The 25,708-nt window shown below is 44.9% G+C and overlaps 2 protein-coding genes and 1 long non-coding RNA gene across 4 annotated transcripts in view; 2 read left to right on the forward strand and 1 right to left on the reverse strand.

Moving 5' to 3' along the window:
- LOC122570046 (28S ribosomal protein S17, mitochondrial) overlaps positions 1-25,708 on the reverse strand; it is a 260,913-nt gene that overhangs the window by 87,842 nt on the left and 147,363 nt on the right. The gene's annotated exons all lie outside the window — the stretch shown is intronic.
- Positions 1-25,708, forward strand: part of LOC122570024 (B-cell receptor CD22) — a 314,194-nt gene that overhangs the window by 76,728 nt on the left and 211,758 nt on the right. For both annotated transcript variants that reach the window (XM_043731832.1, XM_043731841.1), the window contains exon 3: positions 1,216-1,260. In XM_043731832.1, coding sequence (XP_043587767.1) covers positions 1,216-1,260 — 45 coding nt within the window. The remainder of the gene's footprint in view (positions 1-1,215; positions 1,261-25,708) is intronic.
- The window catches only part of LOC122570060, a 28,628-nt gene continuing 6,566 nt past the window's right edge, over positions 3,647-25,708 (forward strand). The window contains exons 1-2 of the long non-coding RNA XR_006317693.1: positions 3,647-3,774; positions 3,903-4,430. This is a non-coding gene — a long non-coding RNA (uncharacterized LOC122570060). The remainder of the gene's footprint in view (positions 3,775-3,902; positions 4,431-25,708) is intronic.

A 25,708-nucleotide genomic window follows, 5' to 3' on the forward strand; every position in this document is an offset into this window, starting at 1 on the left:
CCCCTCCAACGCCGATTCTTTACGATTTTCTTCGGCCAGAGTTTGCCACGTGAATTTCGCTTGTTACGCCAGAGATACCGTGCGTTTGACGGCTTTCAGATCTCGTTAAAATATGTAATAGTTTCGTATTAGTTCCTCTCGTATTCCTTCGTTGTCGATGACACAAGAATTAACGCTTCAATTTCTATCGACACGCATCTTGCGTTTCTCTGATTATTTTCACACCGTTGTTGACATAATTTTTATGCTTTTTCGATCGATTAAATGTTAATCACAAAATACGACGACAGTCGTCTGATATAGTCGTCCATTGATCTTAACTGATTCACCTAAATAAAAAGATATTAATAAACGGAAATGTATCGATCTTAGAAAGCGTCAGTTAATTCTTGATGGGAACGAAACCGTTACACTGAATTTCTCGTTTACCAGATAACTGCTACATTCGATTAATATACCATCGATGAATGTATCATCGACGAGTTCCTTCCGGCTGAGCCTAATATTCGAAAACGTCCATCACGCATAGCGGTCCGGAATGAAACCAACGCGCCTCGCTTTCTGCTTCCCCTTCGAACACTTATCCTTCTTTTCACCGGCTGTCAGCTGTCAAAACGAAAATTCTTCGGCTCGAAACTAACGGAAGATTCGCGACCGTGTCGTAAACCCAAGCAAACGCGAGCCTTAGACCATCTTCTGTGTCATAAACCCGTTAATATTCCTTCCGCAGTTGTTCGTTATTATTTTCGTCCTTTTTTTTCGGCAGGAATTCGCGTAAGAGAATCTCAAGATTCATCGTTGCCCCGTCGTTTCACCTTGCCGACGAATTGCAGGGAATTTTCGTTGTAGCCAGGAGGATGTAGAAAAGCGATCCGGTTCCAGCCGGAACCGGTGTTAATTATTAAAAAAATGAGACTCATTAAAATGCGGGAGCGCATCAGCTTACGAGCGTGCATCCATTGGGTACGTTTCGCTCGAGCGGCTGCCACGGTCGGCCAAGTTTCGCGGTAATTTTCGAATATTTCTGAAAATTAATCCGGCTATTACGTTACAAGGGAGGGAGAGAAAAGGCCTCGACCGTAGACTTCGAAAGATCTCGCTGGATTTTCGTTTCCCGCGAAATCCGTTTTCGAGAGAACAATTTATTTTCACAGTTTTATCTATACACAATACACTGTTCGTAAAGTAACGGGGCAATGTTTTTCTTTGTTTCAGGATTGCGACAACGGTCCGGACCCACTGACACACCGAGGAGCGGTGGTGAGTTTATTTAGTCGTTTACGAGCCGTTGACAAATCCGTCCATGTTCGTTGGTACCGTGGACTTTCGTATAAGACGGTCTTTTATAACGCGATCGAACGGGCTTGAAACATTCTTTTCTTCTTCTTCTTTTTTTTTCGGATGCAATACACGTATTTCTTGCTTACACACGTACAGGAAAACTAACAGTTATAAAATATGCAAAGATTTACAGCTGAATTTACAGCTAAAATCCATGCGATTTGCGTAACTCAGGTTTCTAGGATGCGGTAGAACGTATGTCCCACGTTCTACTTACACGGGTTTACTGCATCTTCCTTTCGTTTCGCAAACGTTTCGAAAGAGCGACGAAAGTTATTCGTAAAAACGTGGCAACTTGATACGCTGATTTAGGGAAGATCGGACGGCAAAGGAGACAAGGCGGCTGAATAATTCGATCGGCCGTAAACGAGTGACCGGAATTAAATTCGAAATGGAAAATTGGAACGAAGCGTACCTTTAAACGGATTCGTAGCGCGGTTCAAGCGTTAATTTTTCGAGTAACGGCAACTTGGCCGTTCGCGCTCGTTTTGCGGCGCTCATTAGCGTAATTGACGTAAGCCTCTCGATTAACGAGGGTATTTTGTAACTGCGCGGCCCACGGAAAGATGAACGGACCGGCGATAAATTTTCGGCGAGAGTGGCAGCGAAATAAAGATGTTAAAGCACGACTGTCAGCCTCGTAAATCGTTGACTCGTTTCACTTCACCCCGCGCCGATACTTTTAACCCGCGTGATACGCGCACTCTGTTGCAGCTGGATAACGAAATTTCCGTGGTTTACGATTTCCTAAATTCGAAAATTCTCATTTCCTCGTGCTACCGTGCCAGCCTCGATTCCAGCAACGTAACGTCGACGCGTACTATCGTAGATCCACGTGCTTCACGGACGCGGGAGAAATTCTCGCACAAATTCCAGATATCGTGCCGGTCTATCGCACCCATGTATCCGGAAGATGAAAATGAAAGGAAGACGAGACGATGATTTTTTTATACGCGTTGTCGCGCGGAAAGTTTCCTGTCGTATGCGCACACATGTTACGAGATCCCAGCGTTATGTCCTTTCCGGACCATAGTTACGTATACAATGTAGGTCGCGTACAATGTAGTGTAGTTTTTGACGTTAACCGCGTTACGCGGATTCGGTTTTATTGTTGGCTCCGACGAAACGAAAAAAGGAAAAAAGAAACAGCGAAAAAAAGAGAGAAGAATGTTTGAAAATCGAACAACTTGTACGCTTTGCACCGAGAATATTACAAAACGATCTTCCAATCGCGCGATATTTCGTTAATCGAAGCAACTTTGATCGATCGTTAACGAGTATTACGTGTTTCGTTAACGAATCAACTTTCTCGCGAGCTTTCGGTGAAAGTGGAAAAACGAATAATCCAGCCGGATGGAAAAAAGACTCTCTCCGATGTTTCGTATCGAAGCCCTCGGAGGAGGACGTTGAAAATATATTTTACCGTAGAGATTGAAATATTTTTTGATCACCGTTAAACCCGGTAGCGCCATCAAACGTGCCGGTTCGTTCTCCCTGGGCACATTTTCGCCAGAAACGGATTAAGAAGTAATGTATTCCGTTAGGAGCAGTTCCGGTAAAGTCCTTCTCCCCTGACCGCCGATACCCGGTGGCTTTCGTCAAAAGCTTCGCCGGGGTTCAAGCACGCGCGCACCACACTTTCGACTTCGTCGTGAAAGTTAAATTGCCTCGGTTTTCGTGTCATCTGTGAATTTTTCACTTCTCTGTTTCACGCGAGCACCCTAAAGGACGCGCGTGCGCTTCGCCAAACCTTTTCGACGTCGAGTTTTAACGTTGATTCCGATCCTCTTGAATCCGGCTCGTTCGAAAGGGATCGCCTTAATTGAACATTCGGTGTCTTCTGAGCGGAGGATGGGTTGGAAGGAAAGGTTTATACGTTAAACGAACCGACAGAGTTCGATGGAAGAGGTTTAACGGCAAGACGTAACGAAAGTTCGATCGGATCCGTCGATGGAGAGCTTTGGAGTCCGGCCTCGATGAAAATCCACGTCCCGCCGTACAGCGATTCGCATGTGCCCATACGACTCGTGCTCTCCGCAGGTATACGTGTACGTACCACATACCTCGGCGATCGATATTCGATCGCGATTTATATATACGCGTTTCGGTCCGGATTCTGGGTCGGCGTTTCTTCCTTTTTTTTTTTTTTTTTTGCGTTTACGGTCGATATAATCGCGGTTTGACCGCGTGGTTTTACCTGTATCGGTGGCCGATATGAACGCGGTGGACCGGAGTATGAAAAATATTTGGGGAAAAACTGAAGGAACGGTGGTGGTGGATCGGTGGAAAACAGAAGCAACGCGGTGGAAATCGAACGAGAAAAAACGCGGGCAATGGCGGAATTCGAAACGAGAAAGGACGAGAGCGGCTAAGGATATAGAGCGCTGTAGCTACGTATGCTTTATCCGAATTTGTAGCTCATGCTAAAACCAGGTGAATTGTTACACTACGATCTGTCGTACGAATCACCTTGCGTTTATTTATTCATATTGTGCAGTTCTTCTCTTCCTTCGTCACCAAAGGAGATTTAACACACGCGCAAATTCTTTCATACTCCGTAGGTGAAACGAGACTCAACGCGTACTGTGTTTCTCTTTAGCCGAACTTCCAAAAGAAGAAAGAAGAGCAACGAAATCAGAATTCGTCGACCTTATTCGTAGCTTAAGAATCATCGATTCGTGTTGGAAACAGATTCCGGGAATGCAATCCCGGGTCTATATAGGAACGCACGACACGGAACGAAGCTGATCAGCTCGCCATATCCAACCGGTAATTAACCGTCGAATGATATTCGCGCTGGAAAGGAAAGTTTAAATTGTCTGCGCGCACGTGCGGGACAGTTCCATCGGTGGCTTTTTCATCGTCGTATTTCAGACATCGACGACGAGAGCTTTTATCTTGGAAACATATGCAGCAGTTATGCGAATTTCACGCGAGCATAGACCGGAGAAACGGAGACCGAGCGTCGTTGGAAACTCCGCTTGCAGGACGCAGACAAAACGATCCATCGAGGATCAGACGGCAGAGAGGAGAGGATGCGCATACTGTGGCGAGACAAGACGGCGAGATGGTTAACGTTTGGATTTGATGTTCGTATCTAATTCTGTTTAGCGGAGTGATCGAGATACGTGGACGCGGTGCATCGTGTAGGAAAGTTTAAATTATCCTGTCCGCCGAGAGGAAGCATCCGCTTCTCCGCGGGGAAACGACTACGGTTGGCCGAGTCTGATTAGTTCGCCGGTCCCTGCTTCGTTTTATCCTCTCCTCCATCGGTTTGGTAACTACAGCGCGCGGCTATGGACCAGAATCGAGTAGGTAAGGTGTTGTAAGGTGTCTCTCCTTTTCGGCCAGCTTGGCCAGAAATTGCGAAAAGTGGAGGATCACCGTTGGTTCTGTTCTGAATTCCCTTTCCAATATCATTTCTCCTCTGCCTGGCTGCTTGTTTCCCTTTCCCTTCTTCGTTACAACCCTCATCTATCTCTCTTTGTTACTACCCTTTCTCGCTTTCAACTTGTTTTTAGTCTACCCGGTACTCTTCTATCGTCTTCTCCCTATTGGTTGGAATCGTCTGTTTAATCAGAGTTCTCTTGATGAACCGGTTACGTCGGTTGCCGGAGATCTGTATCAATTTTCGTAATGAGTCCCTTCGAGGCACGAAGCTGCTTTATAGATATTCCGGGTAAATGGCCTGCGGGGACAATGCGTTCAGTTTAATTAATTCGACGCGCGAGACCGTGCACTCTGGCTGTCTTCGCCGCTGTACGACAAACGCGTAATAGCTTGCCTCTTTGTTCGACCGGTTCGCGGTCATTCATTAATTCCCAACTTGCGACGTGACCGCAACTTTTTCATCCGATTTTTCCCTAACAGATCCATTGCACCGATATTTTTCCCTAATGCACTTTCGTATCGCACAGGCCATTGGCCTTTCGCTGCGGATCGTAAGAGCATCGCTTCGCTAAATGATCGTGGGACAGGACTTTGATCGGTTTTCCCATCCATCATCGAGGAACATGTATCTCTGGAAGATATCGACTAGGTTTCTCCGCGTCGAGGATAACTGGTACATTTGTTTACTTTTAATACGAAATACCAGATTTCACAAAGTCAGTTCCAAGAATTAGTAGGGTTAATTATTAGGTAGTCAGTCGATGTTCCAAGCTATTCCCTGCTGTAACGCTGTATCGAGTGTAAGGCACGAGAGATTTAAAAGTCCCCTATGTAATAAGATTCAAGATCCGAATAAAATGTTGATAGAAATAAGACGTGTACCTTCGTGAAATAGCGCACGGAATGCCGTAATTTGCGCTAATATTACACAAGGCGAGCTATTATAAGGAATTAAAAAACCAAATCGCCGTTAACGCAGCACCGTTCTAGATGCATTCGCGGATCGTGCTTAAAGGACTGCGGTAAAATTGCATTCGCATTAAAACGCATGCTATAAAATGTCCGATCGGCTAGCAGCCGCCTAGCCAGCGCCTTTTAACGTCAGCTCGAAAAACCAGCCACGGCGAAATCGAGGGAAAAATAAACGAGACGAAACGGAACGAAATGAAAACGAATTTAACTATCCACGAGCCATTCGGTTGCACAGGCCAATGGCTAGTGGGGCTGGCCTGTAGGGACTCGTCTTTTTTCTACAATCGTCTCTGTAAAAGGGAGATAGAGATTAAAAATTCTGCGTTGCCATGAACCCATTACCTCTTGATACGTATTCGCAATTAACGTTTTACTCTTCGACTTCTCGTATCAGTTTCATCCCCTGTACGGAGGGAAAAGCTTTTGCTCTTCGTTTGACCGTTCGTTCGTAAACAAGAACGGCTGTCGCGCGATAAATCTCGTAGATTCGAGGAAAAAAGCGAGAGTTCGCTATTGGCATTCGAATGTTTCGACGTGTTTTTACTTCGGACCGGCTCGCGGTATTTCGTTCCGCGGCTGTCGCCGGCGACTTGGCGCAGATTACGAAATCATATCGACGAGAGGGAGACGCGGGAACGTGGTGCACGATGCCAGCAGCACAGAAGGGAGAGGGTGTCGCGCGACGAAAGAATCCGATGAAATACGGTAAGGAGGTCGGCAAGTTGCGAACTCGCTTCTTGGCGAGACGTCGCCGTTTTACGTTGATTCGCGCTCGAGCGGTGAGCATTGTCGGTAGCAGATGCAGAGAAGCGACATTCTGTCGAGTTTCTGCAATTCGATTTGAATCTCGTAATACCGAAGTTTGCAGAGTTCACGGAAGTCGAGATAATTACGGTGCTGTGCTGATTTCATAGACGCAAGGTGGTCCTCCTTTTGCACACCGGCAGGGGAAAGGTATCGTTCAGGCTCGCTAGCCATTATCCACTGATAATGGTCGAACGAGGCCACTTTTGACTCGGCTTGAAAACGAGAAATTCGTACGTTAAAGCATAATCGACGAACAGGGAAATGTATTATTTCGTACGCGAAGTTAAAACTCGCAAACGAGTCAAATCTCTGTCACATTTTCGCGTAATCTGCGTTCGATTTTTACAACTCCTTCGTTGCATTTACAGGGCTTTCATTTATTCCGACGAAATTTTAATCGTTCTCGAATGAACGAGATCAAACGAACTCCTGTCGTTTGAATTCCTACCGTAATGGACGAAAAATCATACGGAGAGTGAGTGCGCACTGGACATCTATAATACGAATTCCGTTCACATAGATTATTTATACGCACTTTAACGAACTATTCGATTGCCAACTAAGCGATTGCGGATTTTGTCATTACCATCTAATTACAAAATCCGCAATAACTTAGTTGCCAACTCAATACGTATAAACCTTTCGAACGAGTCCTATCACGACAGCCTTTATTGCGGCAGCAATTCAAAATCCGTATTAACGATTTCTCGGCGCGAGATAGATCGATCAATTTCTGCCTGCCACCGCGTTCGTTCGAAGAGTTCTAATTATCCGAATCGTAATTGGAAAATAAGTCGGTGGTTCTCGTTGGGGCGAATCGAGTAATTAATATTCTTCGGTTCGCACGATATACCGGAAGTATCGTCGATAGTCGGGGCTAATGCAGCTCGCGCTATTTAATACCCCCCAGAGGAGGAGAAGTATACAGCCGGTATCGTAAGGGCAAAACTCAATTAACAAAGTGGCTCGTCATCTTCTCCCAGGCCTCGAAACTAAATCCGTTTAATGCACTTATCTTTGTTGCCGCAGCAACAGAAAGCACTTGAAATCCGTTTAATATACTTATCTTTGTTTCTGCAGCTACGGAAAGCGTTTCTGCTTTTAACGTGTATTAACTTACACGCGAAAGCGAAAGCACGGCTATACGAAGCACTGTTTTAGCGTAACCTTATTAGCGCTACGAAATTAAGTGCAGACGTCTTTTCGTATACTTTTCCTCCTCTAAACCTGCACGTTGTTCTTGTACTCGCGTTACATCACCGTTTCTCTTTTCTCGATCCGGGAATTAATTTGCTTCGACGTATCGCAGACTCGCATCGAGCAATTCCGAAAATCATTCGCGTTCTCCAATTCGCGAGACTCGTTTGGATCAACCATTCGATGGTAATTTCGAGAGAGAAAGATTTTGGGTATAGATCTCGTTGAAGGATAGTCGATAAAGTATCATAGGCGAAAGGGAGTAACGTAGGTACAGAGAGAATTTAGATAGAACAATACTGGATGTAATTGCAGCTGTTAAACGATGTAATATGTTTTAATAGTGTATCACGGTAATGGTATATTAAATAGCATAATGCTCTGTAACGGTGTGATACGTTTCACGTTCATAAACTAGTCATAATTACTAAAATCCCAAGCGCCGTGCAAGCTCTTTTAATACCTTAATAACGAAACTATTTCGGGACATAGTACGAACAACAGGTTGGCAAAATGCTTTCGTAAAAATCATTTCTATCGTGGAACAAACACGCGTCACGAAGATCAATAACGTACGAAATCATTGATATTCCTTTTGAAATATTACACGACGATAGGGATGAACGTGGATCGCGGTTTGATAATAATTCGAAAAGTTGATTACGAGGAGAGAAAAACGAAAGCGAGAGAGAGAGAGAGAGAGAGAATACAGGTTAAAACGAAAAAGCGAGGAATAATTACGTGTCACGATCGGAACGACGTGACGCTCCGTTCCACGACGGGTGTTAATTTCATGACGAGAGATCTAATTTGTTCGCGTCAATTTACCACGCTCGAGTATTTCTCTGTGTTTACATTAATTCTCGTAAAATGGCATCCGGCCGCTCTGCCGGCAGTTCGTCACACGATTGCGTCGAGGTTCTTTCCGTGCTCGTGCTGCGAGCCGAGTACTTACACTCTCGCGCGAGGACACATTTGCGCTCTTACACGTTACGGAAACGAGAGGAAGGAGGAATCCGCGTCAAGAACGCGTCTATTTCACGCCTACTTTATTTCACACGGCATTGCATCCGGATCCGTTCTACGACACGCGCAACAACCCGTGGTGCCATTTTCAAAGACACGGACGGAAGGAACTCGCGTATCCACTGCCTCTTCATAGATAGCTTTTCTTCTTCTTTGTACGCGAAACGGAACGAAACTCCGAGGATCGTACCGTTCGGACGAAATTCTTTCGGTCTTCGTGAAACTGTATCACCGAGCGTTCGAAAGTTTGTTCGAAACGTCGAGTGTGTTTAGAGCATACGCGCTGTATAAGAACGACGACTGTCCCTGCCTTTTATCGATTATTTAAATCGATCAAAAAATATTTCCAAATGATTTACAAAGATATTTCTTTGTCGCAAAGAATGGTAAAGGCCGAACAGAAACAAGTTCAAAGTACATCTTTCTGACTTTTCCGCTGACTCTTGTCGTCTGTCGATTCGAGTCTGACCAAACTTCCTCGTTGGCAAGAAGAGACACGTCAAACTGATATCCGCGAATGGTATTGTATTCGACTTGATCCGTGCCGAACAGAATAAACTTATCTCGATCGAGGTCGGAATAAACTTCGGGAGTTGGTCGATTCGTAAAACTCGATATCTCGTAGTCGACGAGAAGAAAACGTTTTCGCGAAACCAACCGGAATGTCTTCCGTTAAAGTTTGCATAAACGACACGTCGCCCGTCGGTTTTCATCGTTACCTTCGGTCCTTCTTACGAATCGAATCAAACGCACGCTCATTCGTTGCACCGTTTAATCCCAAGAACACGGGAAGAACGTCGTAATCGATCAAGCATTACCTCCGAGGAGCAAAGTAACGCGATCCTTCGAACAGATACCTTTGGCGAGCTAACTTCGCCGGAAAAGCGTTCGTCCCAACAGGGATGGAACGCGTCGCGCGATGATTTTTCTCGTTTCCGCTCACGAACGCACCATTTTCTCACCCTCTTTCATCCTTTCGCGTCGCGTCGCTGCTTTATTTTCTTCTCTTCCGCTTGTTTTTCCTTTTTCTCGTCTATTTTTTATTACCACGACGCCTGCTCGTGTCACGAGATTATTTCACCGCCAGTAGTTACTCTACATTCGCAGAACAGATATCGCAGGCTCCGGTCGGATAGTTGAAACGCGGGCCGGACAAGAATTATCACCGATGACAGCCACGGGGAATTCACCGGCCAAAGGGATAAATTGGTTCGAAAGCCTCGCCTCTCTCCGTTGTACAGTTGCCATCTGGACGGACAGTTAGAGCCCCGCGTTCGCTGCTAATGGCAACGATTTATTATTTTCAACTTTCCAACAGGACGGTTCGCCTTTCGCTAGGCCCGTATTCCCTTTTCTTTCTTTCCATCGGCGAACCTGTTATGGGTGATCAATCGCGCTGCCTGGATTCGTACAGGGCTTCGGCCGAGAATAGGCACACGGTCGAGGGTTGTAATGAAATCGGACCAGCCGATTGGACCGCAGGATATCGACTGACTTTTTTCCTTTGCCTACGCGCTTTGCCTGATCGCTCGGAGGGTGATGATCGGTCGTACGATCGTTAGTTAGACGTTATCTAAGGACATTTCGTCGTCCGCACAGGGTCCTTCCGTACTAATAACGTTCGGTGAAAAATGATCCTGTTGCGATACTACTAAGATGCAAGATTTTTCAGTTTCCAGGTAAACATCTTAGGAATGGAATATACGGAATAGAAATCCTAGAATGGTAATTTAGTCGATGAGATATCGTTGAAATTCCTGAGCATTTCGTTGGTAATACGATATTCTCGGGCTATACCGTGTAATACTCGTTAAACGATCGACTTTTTCTCTTTTATTCAGCGAGAAATGTACCGCGATACGGGTTATCAGATCGGAGATGCAAGATTTCTCGCGCAAAATAGTAAGCAATTCCAGTTGACACGAATTCGGTTTCGTTTCCTGACAGCGTAATAACACGGTATTGCTTCCTTTTCGCCTATATCGTTGTATATACATATACCGCGGCGGACCAAAATAATCCCCCGCGCGCCATTCAGAATTTCCATTATTATCTTGATTATGCAAACAGATTCTAATTGTCGCTTGTAGCAGCCGGCCTGGCCGCCGGTTACACGGCCGTACCCGTGTACGAGTGGCGTCGAATTACCAAAACGTCCAACTTTAAGCACCCCTGCCATTCGCCCTCTGTGTGCATCTATGTGTGGCCAACGTAATAACAGAGCGCATGAAGTTGCCGGTCCCGACGTATATATACGTACGTCGTGTACATAGAACGCGCTCGTGGAAGGAATTACTGCGCTGCGTGTTGCAATTCCAAATGGCTGGAATAACGTAAGGGTCGTCTTGAATACGGGCACAGAACCGAATGTCGGGCTAATTGGCTGCGGCGGTAAATTGGGCCAACGCTTTTGCGCGACCTCGCGACACCCCCTTTCCCTCTCGCCAACTCTCCATCCTTCGATTGCGCTAGCGACAGCTACCTGAATCGTTCGATCGCTCGAATAAACTTAGCCTATCTCTTAGTGTATTGTTGCAGATAAAAGATCGGTCGAAAGGATGATGATCGTCGCGACGCGATCGATTCAGGGGAGAATTTGAAACGAAACACGATCGCGGAGAGAATGATCGCGAAATGAATTTTTTCATCGCGTATAAACGATCTTGGTGTTTTAAGATTGCAGATCCAACGATGGTGTAGTTTAAATTTCTCTGGCCGATTCCAGAGGCGAATTCAAGTGCGAATGGATTTAGGATCGTGTAAAATGAGCGACTGCGGATGATCGCTGACTGTTGTGGTTTATCGATAACTGTGTGTTTCTGTTGTACGAGTTCATGCGTGCGTTGTGTATGTTGTACCATCCAACTCTCTGCTGCAGACTACGCGCGTTGCTGTTGTAACTCTCTGCTCTCTCTACTACTTTGCACGGTTGTTGACACCGTGACTGTGATAGTACAACGATTCGCTAGACTCTGTTTAAGGCTTTATGCAAATTTTACCCATCGAACGACACTTCGATTTGAAAAAGTCCTACTAACGTATAACGAGAATGTAATTTACTGAAATATCGTAAACTGCGTTTTGTCCTTCGATTATGGAAGATCATTCGCTGTAGCGCGTCTACAATATTTAACTCGAGCAAACGAAGTCGAAAAATCATATTTAACTCAGCGTGTAATTTCCAGGGCGATGGATTTCCAGCGGCCGATATGGCGTCGGCCAATTTCAATTTCACTCTCGTTATCGATCAGTCGGTGGTCCGAAGTGAGAGTACGTACGGTACAGCTGTACATCACGCGGAATTAAAAGTTCTCGACTCGCAGCTGGAATTTGTAACAACTCCGGACCAACTCGTGCCACGTTTTCTCGCATGGTAATTCGTATTCCTGCCGGCGTACGATTCGCAGTATCAATTTTGCCAGGAGAAGAACTATCGCGAGTTATCACTATCGTGTATTCGATGATAATACGTTCGGTGATAGACACGCGCGTTGTATTTTGTCGTTTCCGTGTGTTCCAATTGTCCGTAAACCTATCAAAATAGCTGAAACGACCAATTTTTATCTTCTCCATAATAACAATTCCATAAACTGGCAACGCTGATTTTTGGAAACTTGCATGATTTTTGGAAAATACGTCCATAGGAACTTACATCTCTTTCATAGTCTTCTTATTTCCATTTCCTCCGTGCAAACTGTACACCTTCGTCGGTCGTATTAATCGTAGGGTGGTTGAAGAGGCGACATCAAACAGAGGACCATAGCCAGGCTTAATTTCGTAGGCCGCGTCTGTTTGAGTAGCGCGTTCGCTGGTTGCCTGAATTTTTAAACGTCGAGGGTTTATCCAGAACTCGATGATTACGATTTAGAGGCTCCGTGTGGCATACAAATAGGTATACGTGACTGGATATAGGTATACGTGACATTCCAAGAATCATTAATACCAACGTAATCTCTTAAGCCTGTGCAAACTAAAAGGATCAATGGTGCAGCAGATTAATTAACTTGATAATTCTAAAACTAAAGCGCACGAAACGACGCGTATAAAATTGCAAAAAGCCTACACGTCCTAACGCTTTCACGGATCAGTACGTTTCACGGTAATCTGCTTTTCGATTTCCTCGAAACCATATATGTTGCGAAGCGTGAAACGAAAACGTCTGCTCGTCTTCTTTTAATTCCGCGTGATACTCGAAGGTGTCACGAGCCTAGCAAAGGGAAGAGGGCGTGGGAGTAAACGTGGAAGGCAAAGGGACTGGCAAAGGGACGGGAAACGGTAAGTAGGAAGAGAGGAGGAACAGAGGGCGAGAGAAAAACGGCAGAGACGGACGACTTTGGCATTTATCCCTTATCCCGCGGCTAAAATTGAACGCGAACGAAATTTCTGTCGCGGGATGAGGTTCGCGACACCTCGAGGGGAAAAAAAGGGCAAAGAGGGGACTGGAGAAAAGGACGAGAGAAAAGAGGGTAATTGGTCTGGATAGGGGGAGGGTTTCGGAGGACTCTCATTGCCGGTTTTCAAGCAATTCTAGACAAAAGCTTTTGGCCAACCTCGAGCCCGCGTGCCTCCGTAATCCTCCGGTTCTTAGTACGTTCTTTCGGTTAGCCCGCAGCGTCCGCGTATTCGAAAGAAGTTTTCAGCCTGTTCTCGACAAAGGACGAAAGAGTTCCGTTTCTTCGAGGAAAACAAGCGACTCGCTGGTACCTTGAATCTTGCGACCGTTTATTATCAATATTTCGACTCTGAGAAAAGGAAATTTTTTCGCCTGGATATCTGAAGGAGGCAGAGTTTTTCAATTCTCACGAACACATGGACGATGAAAACGTTCGTAACCCGATAACGTTGTATTTAAAGGCGAACTGTTCAAATTCTTTTTTTTTTTTTTTTTCGATGTTTCGGAAATTATTGACAGCGAGTGCGTTAATTTGTCGGTTGGAAATCGTGAAACTTGTTGGTCGACCATATATACGTAGATCCGTTTGAAAATTTCAAGAGTTATCGATAATCGCTGATCTTTTTCGCGACGCGAACTCGATCTCGTAGCGGCATACAGGAAACGATTGACGCATGTGGGTTACGCGGTCGAGGATTTTTCGATGAACATTTCGAGAGCGCTTCAAGGCTTCGAAGAAGAGGACAGTATCGACTAACGATCGGCTATTGCGGAATTACGAACACTCGTACGGTGGGCCGATCGAAAAGATACGATTTACGCGGTGTTGGATGAAATAACTTGTACCTTTTAACCGGATATCCTTCGTTATTTATTATCGCGAGGAAAGTACCTTAAGATAGGACGATACCTATCGTTATTCTTCCGCTACAGTTAACACTACGATTATCGATGGGCAAAGTTTGTAAATCTATAAAAATCCTTTGAAAAATTATCCTTCGTCTTCTTACAAGCTCGACGTATTATTTTAATATTACACCGAGAAGATGATAAAAATAACGTGACACCACAGGAGACAGCGAGGGCAATTATTTTAATAAGTTGGTAAATCTGTACGTTTTCTTCTGAAATATAAACTAGCCTAACTCTACTCGGTATGAATAGAAAGCTTTAAGTTGGAACGAGCAATTAATTTCGTTCCGGCGATTTCATCGTTTAGAGAATTCAATTCATCAGACGAGGAACGTTCGACGGAACTATCAAATTCTCGCGAGTGCTCGTGAAACCTGGTCATTCAGGCATTCAGCGAAAGCTCTCGTAAATTAGAAAAATTAACCGCGGCTCGTTAGATTTCATTGGCGCAGCAGGGCTCTTATTGCACTCGAGCTGGCTCAAAGCTTTCGATCGTTCTCGTTCAGCTCGATGCCTGGTCAACCTGGTTTCGAATTAACGTTTTCATTTGTTCCGCCGCTTTCGTCGGTCGATACTACGTCAATATCGATACGTGTTGCTTGTCGAGGAAATTCACGCAACCTGCCATCACGCCGATAATTCCACGTTCGATGATACGTCGTCCCATATTCCCTTTGTCGTCGACGAAAGGATTTCGTTGTCATCAACTTGGTGGCGGTTGAAGCTATCCCGGGATCAATGATCGATGATTTATTCGATTTAGCTGCCTCGTAAACGTACTACGATCCCCTCCGAATAGTTACGTAATCGTCGTTGTCCACGCGATCCAATTAAGGCTACGGTCGATCATGAAACGTGATACGATTCATAATTGTGCCGGTACACAGTCGTGTCTCTCGTGAGAAGTCGGTTGACCGTTGTGCTTCGAGTTGCAAATTCAGATGAAACTCGGCCAGAGCGAGCTGTAAATTCGTAAAGAGCTCTGTAGCCGGTTCGCGATGGATCCGCAGCTGTGAACAACCGTGGAATCTGGGTGAAGTTTGATAACGCGCCTGAAGGGAACGAAGCGTTCTAGATGAAGTCAAAGTTGAACCGGCAACCGGAGGGAAAACGCGTCGCGTGCATCGTTTGCCAAGAATTGTACGAGGGAAACGGAAGACGGAATTTTCGAACTCTTGAATTTTATCGGAAAGCCGATTCATCGTATACGTACACCATGTTGTTCCGTTTCGTTTAACAAAAAGTTGAAATAGTTTAAGCCGTTTCGGAATAATAACACGGGTAATAATTGAAACGGTATTCGCTACTATTCGTTTGGTAGCTTTCTAAAACCTTCACCTCCGCTTCCACTTGACATCGTCCTACTTCGGCCAGAATAGTTTTAACGAGAGTTGTTTTGGTATTACTTCAGTAATTACGCGGAAATTGTACCAAACCACCGGCCACAACAGCCGCGTTAAAAAGCGGTCGGCGTGTTTGTTCGAAAGTTTTTCCCCTCTATAATTAATCGTTCGCGGTATTATTAATTAGAAAGTTCAGCACTGTGTTATTTACGCTTTGTACTATTCGTTTTCTGTTCTTCACCGTTGCTATAATCTTTTTTTTCTCTTTATCTTTCTCGCTCTCTCTCTCGTCTCTCTGTTCAAACTGTTAGCTTCCAAAGTGCGAATTTCGGTAAGATCCCAATAAATAATGGCGACATGCGATTAATATTCCGTATTATACGATACGATAATTCTAATTATTTATTAACGAGATTGTCGCAAATTACTCCACGCAGGGGCAGTCGTCAAATAAGCGACGTGACAATTACAAAAGCTTTCGCATTATTCTCTCGAAGATTATTACGCTGTCATTGTATAATTTCATAATAATTACATTATAATATTCAAACACAGGCTGATGAACGTCACAAATGATCGGGTAGGTATTAAAATTGAAGCCGTACAGGGGAAACATTGTTAGAATTTCCCTCGTATCAGATGGACTGTCGTTTATTAATCCGTTCGATTTTGCTCGATTGAATTGTAATTATCGCATTTGCATTTATTCGCGAACGTTACGATTGGCTGAAATCGATCGATTTTCATTTTTATCAAAAATCCAAATCTAGATCGATCGTACCAGGCTATTTCGTTTTTTTTCTTTTTTTTTTTTATAACACGAGTAATTAAAAACTTAGAAACGTAGAACGTATACGTTGCCGTTCGCTCTAGATTGACTTGAAGTTGTCAACCGCAAACCGGCCGGAACATGCGATATAGTACCGCGTGTGATTCATTATTCTTCGCGTGGTTCGATAAACCCGGCCGCTGGTCCCTTGGGAGGAAACGAGAGTAAAAGGGGAAAAGCAAGGTCAGGGTGTTGAAAAGCATTTTTTTCCCCTTTCGTGTCTTTTTACAGGAGCGATAAATCTTGACAGGCATCCGGTTATGCCGTGGATTTACCAAGGGGAAAATAAAAAGAAAGAAAAAGAGAAAGAAAAAAAGATCCACGACGTTTAACCGGAAGTGTGTTTCCCCGGCTGGGCGGCCATGCGTTTCTGTCACAAGTTGTACCCGTTGCTTGGGTTTTCGTACAACGTTCCGGCATATGCGCGAATGAAGCTCGCTTTGGGTGCAATTTCATAAGCTCGAGTTAAATTAATCAGGCTGTTTCAGAAAGTTCGCAACAACGTCACATTATAAACGATAGCGGCGGATTAATAGGAGACGTGTTGCCGTCCTCTCGTTGAAAATTTGTCAATCGTGGATACACGTAAACTAGCGCACGCGTGCTTTCGCTTGCCCGCACCAAGTGCACACGGTGCTGCGTATTGTGTTACGAAAATTACGAATACACGGGCGGCTGTTTTGCCCTGTAAGACGACACCATGCTCGCGTTGCAGCAACCGGAAACCAAATTGAATTGATAGCTGCGCGATTTGCTTCTGGTCCAGTTAAACAAGTTTCCCCCTTCTGGTCAACTAATTTTCACGTCTTTCCAACACTTTCAATCGTATATGTTCGTTCTCGATTGACACCGAAATTTAACCTCATTGTTTAACTATTCTTTGAATTCCACGGAATTACACAGTTACGAACAAAGTACATCCAGCTCAATTAATTATCGGTCATACGATATTAAACGTTAGCTCGCTCCTCTTACTGTCACTTGTTATCGAAGGGATTACCATCAACACAGACAATTCTTGAATCATCAAGCTATCTTCTAACTTGATCTAACAACATTTTTCGATTCAGCTATAACTACACTAGTATTTAGATTTTAAAACAAACGTACCTTCTTTCCGTTTCCCTTCGTATTTTTATTTCCCACCCTCTTCCCATTCTTGAATCATCAAACTACCTCCTGACCTGACCTAACAATATTTTTTAATTCAGCTATAACTACACTAGTATTTAGATTTTGAAACAAACGTATCTTCTTTTCGTTTCCCTTCGTATTTTTATTTCCCACCCTCTTCCCATTCTTGAATCATCAAACTACCTTCTGACCTGACCTAACATTATTTTTTAATTCAGCTATAACTACACTAGCATTTAGATTTTGAAACAAACGTAGCTTCTTTGCGTTTTCCTTCGTCCTTTCTTCTTTTTTCTCCCTCTTTCCATTACAGCGTTACAAGATGAATAATATCAGCTAGGAAATTGTTACTCTAGGATGGTCAGCGAAGCATTAAGAGTCTCATCTGACAAGCAGTAGAATTGGACTTGATGTTTTGTACCTTTGTCTGGACTTCTGTCTTACCAGATAAGTAAGATAGATTCGTCCTAGCGCGGCAAGTAGAATAGCATCGTATCTGGTCAGACACGACCAGTAGGTTGTTTCGTCGAATAAAATGGAACTATTGAGCGGACAAGCGGCGCGGGTAATAGGTGGTTCGTCAAGTCGAACGAGACGATATTTGCTCGGACAAGCATCGAAATACATATCGTATAAGAGGATAAATTAGTATAAATTGTCATGTACAACGTAGCTCGGTATATACATGTTAACGTAACAAGATGTTTTATTGCCGCATTGCGATTAACGTAGATAAATTACGTTCGACTTGTACTTTCTCCGATCGTGCCTTCTAAGATGTCGCCAAAAAAATTGGATGACAAAAGTTGTAATTAGAAGTTACCGTATTAAGAGTTGGAAATAAGATAATTTAGTTTCGTTTTCGTTCGATCTGTGAACTGTAAAATTGCGAGGAACTTTCCACGATCTGTTTTCGCCTTTCCGCGACGTTTCCGCGTTTCCGCAGCCAGTCAAGTGTTCTGTAAACTAAAAGCCGTGAAATCGTTGGCTGCAACAGAGGAGAGAAACGGGGAACAGAATATAGAGAAAGGTAATCGCGACACTTGTTTTTTTCGATATCTCTACGGCCTTAATTGGTGAAAGCGTGAACAATCGCTAATTGCGCCTTCGTCGCAAATCTACGAGTGACTCGAAGCAAGAAGAAAAAGCGTAGTGTAAAGTGTTGGTTGCCGTTTTACAGCGAGCAAACAACGCTGCAAGTGTCGAGACGAGGGTTACACCGCGTGGAAACGCTTCTGTGATAAAGGTTTCGCGGTTCAATGACGTTCAAAGGGCAAATATGTTGCCGAAAATGAAATACCACCGTTTCCATCTCGTTCGAGTGCTGCCACGTTAGTGTTTTTCCTCTTCGCTCGACTATCCATGCCCAAAGGTAGGATCAAATATTTGATATCCAACGTTGCACCGATGCTTTGTGTTTCAAAGGGCACGCGACCGGTGGTGTTGTCTCTAATCAGCAATTATATCCGCGATTCCTAGTCGCGCAGGAAGACGAAACCGCTTCGACACAGCGATTACGATGAATAATCATCGTGAAATATAGCGAGTATCCACGATCATACAGTACTCGCGTCCGTGTTTTTGCTCGCAGTTAGTCGTAGGCAAAAACAACGGTACACCAGCAACAGAAGTGAACGACCGCTTTGTTTTTGCGACAGTTCGAAATCACGAAATCACATTCGAATCTCTGCTGTCCCTTTCCTCCTGCCCTTGGTTTCCCTTTCTTTTTTCAATTTCTAGCTCTGTCTTCCTTCCTTCTCTTTTTCATTCTGCTACTTTTATCTGTTCTTTCCATCGTCTCTACTTTTTCTCCGTTTACCTTCTATGTTACAAACACCACGATATTCTCACTCTTCCTTGTCATTTTTCTCTCATGCTCTCTCTCTCTCTCTCTCTCTCAGTCTCAGTCTCTCTTTCTCTCTCGTCCTTTATCTGTCATTTTACTCGTCCGTTTGTCCCGCTCTTTCGCGCTATCTCTGTTCAGCGGAGGCAGGCAAATGACGATCTCTCAGACTGCGGCGCTGTTCTTCCCCTGTTTCTCCTGTTTCTCCTTGCACTAACCTCCGTGAACTAAAGTACTAGAAACTACAAGTTATAATTACGTCACAAGATAACTCCTACGGTCGATATGCTCGTGTAAGTAGCCACGTGCAGGAGAGCAGAAGTGCTGTGGCAACGAGAGGGTAGTTGTAAGTCGTTCCGAGGGTAGTACTATTAAAGTTGGATGTTATTGGCGGCAGATAACACTCGTGCAGGGCGCAATTATTCGCCAGTGTCGTGAATTCAATATTTATGTGTATGTTCGGCGAACTGTGTCGCGTTGATAAATGTTGAAATATGCAAATATTTTCTTTTCCAGAGACGCTGACAAACCTGTTATCGAGTAATATCTTCGGCAACGTTCAAGTAAAAACTTGTTTTCGCGTGATATACAGTTGCGAATGGTCGAACGATTTCAAGCAAATACATCGTCTCGTTAAAAATAATTTGTAGATATGCAGTCCGATAACGATCGGAGATACGAATCAAACGAGTGGCTTTCACCGTGGAAATATTCGTCGGAAGTGGCGCGTAAGTAGTCACGGTCTACTGGAATCAATCCTGACCTATTGTGCGCGCACAAAGAGATCTATGTCGATGGATTAAGCGATTAACCGCGGCTTAAGCGTTTCCCGAGGAGCTGAATCTTACCCACCGTTCTAAAATTATTTTTACGCCGTTGCTTCTACTTGGCACGATCCAGCGTTTTGATTTACGACCGGATCTTGAGAAAAATACGAGAATCAAATCTTCTCCAATACCTCGCGCTATATCTTGGAATAAAAATTCGATCCCTCGACAAAGCATTCTTTTATTTTTCACTTTATTACGCCAACTACCTATAAAACTGTGTCTTTTACATCGACGTTAATCGTAAGATACTCGCATTAACATATTCGCTTATTCGTCTTAAAAGAATCGAAGGCAATCAGGCAGTCGAATTTACTTCGACAGAGAACCGAACATACCTAACCCATTTGCGCCCATTACACGTCGAAACTAGACGACGACTATACGCTATATATGTATTCCACCCTTTGGAACAACTTGAAACTACCTCCCCAAACGCACTTCGAGTCGCTCTAACTGCTAACGACGACCGTACACGTCCATACGTAACTATCGGTCATCGACTTCTGGCTGTCACGAGGGCACGTAACCGGAAGATTTCTTAAGCACGCAGTTCGTTGTGGCGTCGTATTTCCATGCGAAACGAAGTCGTCACACGATCGACGGTGGTTCGTCCTCGTGACGAACTAGCCATACACCAAACAGGCGAAATACGTGGAAGAAATACGTGGCAGAATGCTCAACGAAGGAGACGCAAGCGGCGCCACGCTACCCATCGCTGACTTCCTCTCGCGTTATAAAGTTCGCGTAGCACCCCGAGGACAGAGGGCGGTGCGAGTGGTTCACAGAAAACGGAGAAACGATCGTCGACGCCGCTGAAAAATGTCTCTTTGCGTCACGTCGATGGACGATGCCTTTTCGATCGATTCGACCGACACTACGGGCGTTTTCAGCCACGTGTCGCACCGCAGACTGTGCGTGAAAAGGGGCAAGCGGGAGCACCCGTACGATTACCTTGGAATATCTTGGAGCGCATGGTTTAGAGGTTGAACGTTCGGGAATGCGGTAAGGGCGATGCGATGGCGTCGACTGTCGCGTGACACCGCTCGTATTCTAATCGTCAGCCGTGGGGGCAAGGATGGATGCCGCGTAGGAGAAAAAGAAATACCTGTTACTTTGGTTGAGGTCGGTCGGTACTCGAATTAATGAGCGGCGATATATCATCGGTTTTTTTTTTGAAATTATCGGAGCCCGTTCGAGGGATAACGATCTTTGCCGGAGGAACAAATGGGCGACGGTCGTTGTTTCTTAAGGCGAGCTATAAATCCGCCTGGAGAACACTCGCCAACCACTTCGGTTTGATCGTTATACCTCGAGGCAACCGCTCGAAGAATCTCCGTGAAGGAAGTGGGAACGTCGATACGGAATGAGAAATCCGAAAAGCTGCGAATAAGCAGGATTTACGCGAATTTCCTCCATGTTCGAGTCTCTTTATTTGTGTCGCCAACGACGATGTCTCGTTCGTTTCCCTCCTGTTTTTCCATCCTCGACGAACGTATTGCTTCGAATATATCCATCATGATATTTGCGTTATTGCGAGTTCGACGCGTCCTACACCATCAGAGGGTTGAACGAACGCTAGCCAGAACAGTTCATCTGGATTATATTTGACACTGCTTTGCACGATGCTATTTTTACTGATTATGAAAGCAGCGCAACACGTTTCTTCTTTCATCTACCGCTTGCCGTACCATTTTCATTCGAGTTCTTCGCGTTCGTGCTCGCGTTACCCGGTCCATTTTCTCTATTTCGCAATTTTTAACGTTCTCCGAGGAAACAGCGCCGGTTCTCGGGCTGCTATCATCCACCATCGACGAGCTTGCCGTTTATCTTTCTTTGGAACCGATGAGCAGACTCGGTTTCGTGTTAGCTAGAGATTTCGTGGATTGAAAATATCCCGTACAGCGCTCGAAGTTCGCCCGGGAAATGTTCGGTCCATCAAAGGATCGAGTTAATAAACTGTATTTTCGTGAACGTTCGCGAAAGACAAGCGCGAAAACGTTGGCAAACAAGCGAATCCGTGTGCGCCGCGTTTCAACATCGCGCATCGATTCGCGTGTTTATTCTATTACCTACGGTTTACTCCGGTGTTCTTCTTTTGTATAAAACGGATATTTCGTGCGGCGCATCGAGGAATATCGTTACGAACGAAACTCGGTATGCAAACTTGAATTTATAATGTACAGTCAATGCTCGCTAGCTATTCGCTTTTTTTTTCATCTTTCTCTTTCCTTTTCTCCGTCTCTCTCGCTGCTACTCTCTTCGTTTTTCTTTGTCGACGTTTCGTATGGGTTTTTCGCGAAACCAACAAATTCGCGTACATTTAAATTTCAGATGCTCGTATACCGCTTCGGAAAATTTCCTCGTTGAATTCGTACGCCGTTGAAGGAAGCCCGGCTCGGTTGGATCGAAAATATTTCCGAAACGGAAGTCCGATCCCTACGCGTATTAGTCTTGATTGTACGAGCTGATCGTTCTCGAACGTAATTTAATTCCACGCTTGGGAAGTTGGACGCTGCTCTGAACAACGTGCACCGATGTTTCCTTAAAGACTTGCCACGTTTTACCCCCATCTTTCGATAATCGCTCCGCGTGTTTCCGTCACGTGCTTTACACGTCCGAGCTTCGTAATATCGGTCAACTTTTCCAAGCACGATTAGATACGGAAGCTTAAGCTGTTATAGTAGCAGCAAGCATGTACGTTATCGCGTAACATGACATTTTAACATGCTCGTGCTACGCGCCCTGTTATACCACCATTCGGTTAGTCGAGTCACTAGCCAGTCTAAAGGGAGAAATATCTCGTAATAAATAAGCAGAAAACAATTCCATTATTCGCGAACGTTTGTTTGTTTCTTGCGCATAAAGAGCAACGTATGCATCTGATACTCTGCATACACGACTCGTTAAAAAGAAATTAACGAGCGTTATTATGAAACACTTTGCACGCGCATTGTATATTCGGATTGTAATTTGCATGGATTCGTTTGTAATTTTCCGTTTTATGGAAAATCGTTGAGCGACCCCGCGACCGTCCGTCGTAACATTTTCGTTGAAATTTCGCGCTCGTTTAATTCGTAGATAATCTCCTAGGCACGTCGTTCAACGGCACAGATATTCGTTTCTTTTAAGAGAACCGCGCAATCGTGTTGCGATTTTCCGTTCGTCAATTCCCGAGGATTGGACACGTTGGACGGGAAGAAGCAGAGGAGGGTAAAACGCGAATCCGCGATGCGAAAATATTCTTCGGCGTTCGCCGACACCTATCCGTCGTTGCGGCAGACAGACTCTCGAAGACGCATATCCGAATTTGCATCTGGGCGAGAGCAAAGGGAGGCGAGAGATTGCCACGGTTCCATCGAGTTTCTGTTTTCATCGGCAGGGGAATATTGGCATCGGTGCGGGTCTTCTCCCTTTAGAGCCCTTCTGGCAAAGAGCGTCATGGGGCCGATATACGATGACAAAGAAGGAGGAGAGAAAAAAAAAAAGGGGGGGGATAGGCGACTCGGTGGAGAAAGGTCCAAAGTTCGACAGACAGAAACAAACAGTGTAGTCGTAGGCAAAGGGTGCGTACGTGTGTGTGTGTGTGTGTGTGAGTAGCATGTGGGAGAACTCATACTTGTACATACAGGGTGTTCCGTTAATTTTATCTCGAAAGATTCGCCACGAATACATTAAGATTCATGGAGTACGTTCTTGTTAAAATTCATAGCGAAATGAAAGGGTCTTGCATATTACATGGAAGATTTCACGTTGCTCTTGAAAGGGATGAGAACAGCATTGTAATTCGAACGTTTTTTTTCTTTATTACGTAAGTAAAAAATTCTTCGTTTGCGCGAAAAATGTTTCCCGTGAAAGCGATGAAAGTTGTAGAAAAATGTTGTATAGCGTGTCGGCATTGTTCGAAAAATGTGTCCAACTACGGACTATATACTACTTCCTTGAATATTCTACGATACTTCTTTCGCTCTTCCGTGTTTTATCTTTATTCTTGTTAGGGTACTTTGCCATTTCTCAACGTTACTGCTACGCTCGGTTATTTAAAGCAGAGAATTCTCCGATTTTACTAGCAATTTCCCGTCCAAGTCCCCCAACGTTGATTCTAACAACGCGAGACACCCCATATAAGGCACGTAAAGTCTCGCATGTACGTAGAGACTCGCATGAATCCACTATGTCTCGACATCGGTGTCGCTCCGTTGCTCCAGGGATCGAAGACGTCCGTGCTGCGTATAAAAAGCAAGAAAATTCGCGGCGGTGGGCGAGCGCGCGGAAGAGTACGGGGGAAGAAAAGAAAAAGGTCGACGCTCGTAGCATACATATTTTATGGGGCAATCACCAGCAACCCTTATCTACGGTTTGTTCAGTTCTGTCCTTCTGCTTAGCCTTCTCTTTCTCACTTTTTCACCCCTCTGCGAACCGCGTACGGTTTCTGGCCGGTTGACCCTCTCGCCGAGTGCTCTCGAAAGATTTGCACGATTACTAATAAACGAGGCCTCATCTACCGAGGGACCCATTTAGCTCGAACGCGCCGATAAATTTTTGCTACCGCTCTTCTTGCATCAGAACCACCGCATGAAAGGATTTTCGCCGCGAGATTGGATGTGCTACAGTTTCGCGCAATCAGGGGGGAACGCGAGTACGCTACGGGGTTAGGCTACAACGATGACAAATTCTTTCCAGTCCCTTACTCCCTTTCGTTTCTTTATGTTCGCGCTTTTGATTTATACCCGAGTAATTGTGATATTCACGACGATCAAAGAGGACTTTACGCGTTTAGCAAGGGTTATAACGCGGCAATCTGATAGATTTACGAATCCCAAGGCTCTGAAACGTATTTCGAATGCGACAATTTCTTAAATAAAATTGTCATCTCTTCCAAATTACGTGAATTTCTACGATCACCTATTCATAATCTTTCCGTGGGAGCTTTATTACCTCGCGCCGATCACAGCGTCCCGACTTTTTCTCGCCGTTTGCCGAATCGTCGCACGGTTATTCAAGAGCGTTCACTGTTAATTACACGGAGCCGTTGGTGGCTTTATCACGAACCTTTCACGCTCGGCAATCGTACTTTCCACCGTAATGCTTATTGTTCAGCCAATTGGCCATGACTAGCAAATCGACGCGGTAAAAGTCCAAAAGAGGTTCCTGACCGTTGATAAGCGGCTCTTTCGAGCTGTGGCCATCGTGCTCTCTCGACGACTCTTTACACACAGCGCGGCGCAATGTGCCGGCAGGTGCTGACCATGTAAAATGCATGAAAGTCGTGTATGGCGTGTATACGAGCACTGCCGGCTGGTACCGGGGAACCCTGAATGCGGGAATTAAAACGCAATTTCCCGCACAAAGGGGACAGTTTATGCCAGCCCCTTCGCCCTACCTTCTCCCCCCCTCTCTCTCTCTCTCTCGTTCCTCTTTCCCACTTCCTTTCTTATCGTTTTCGTCTCTCTTTCTTCTTGCTATCCTCTTCTCTACGCCATTTTTTATTTCCCATTGCATCGTGGTACTACGATCCTCTTTACCACCCCCATTCTACCATTCGCATCTTGCTTCCCGCCTATAACACCCTCCTCCTCGCCCGGCGTCTGTTTAATGAAGCTTACCCGTGAGAGATTTCTTTTTGTTTGCTCGTTCCGGCTACGCGTTACACGTTGCTTGCAAGCGTTGTTCCATTGCGATGCAACTTCTCGC

Source organism: Bombus pyrosoma, linkage group LG1 (genome assembly GCF_014825855.1).
Source record: "Bombus pyrosoma isolate SC7728 linkage group LG1, ASM1482585v1, whole genome shotgun sequence".
In the NCBI taxonomy this organism is placed as follows: Eukaryota; Metazoa; Arthropoda; class Insecta; order Hymenoptera; family Apidae; genus Bombus; species Bombus pyrosoma.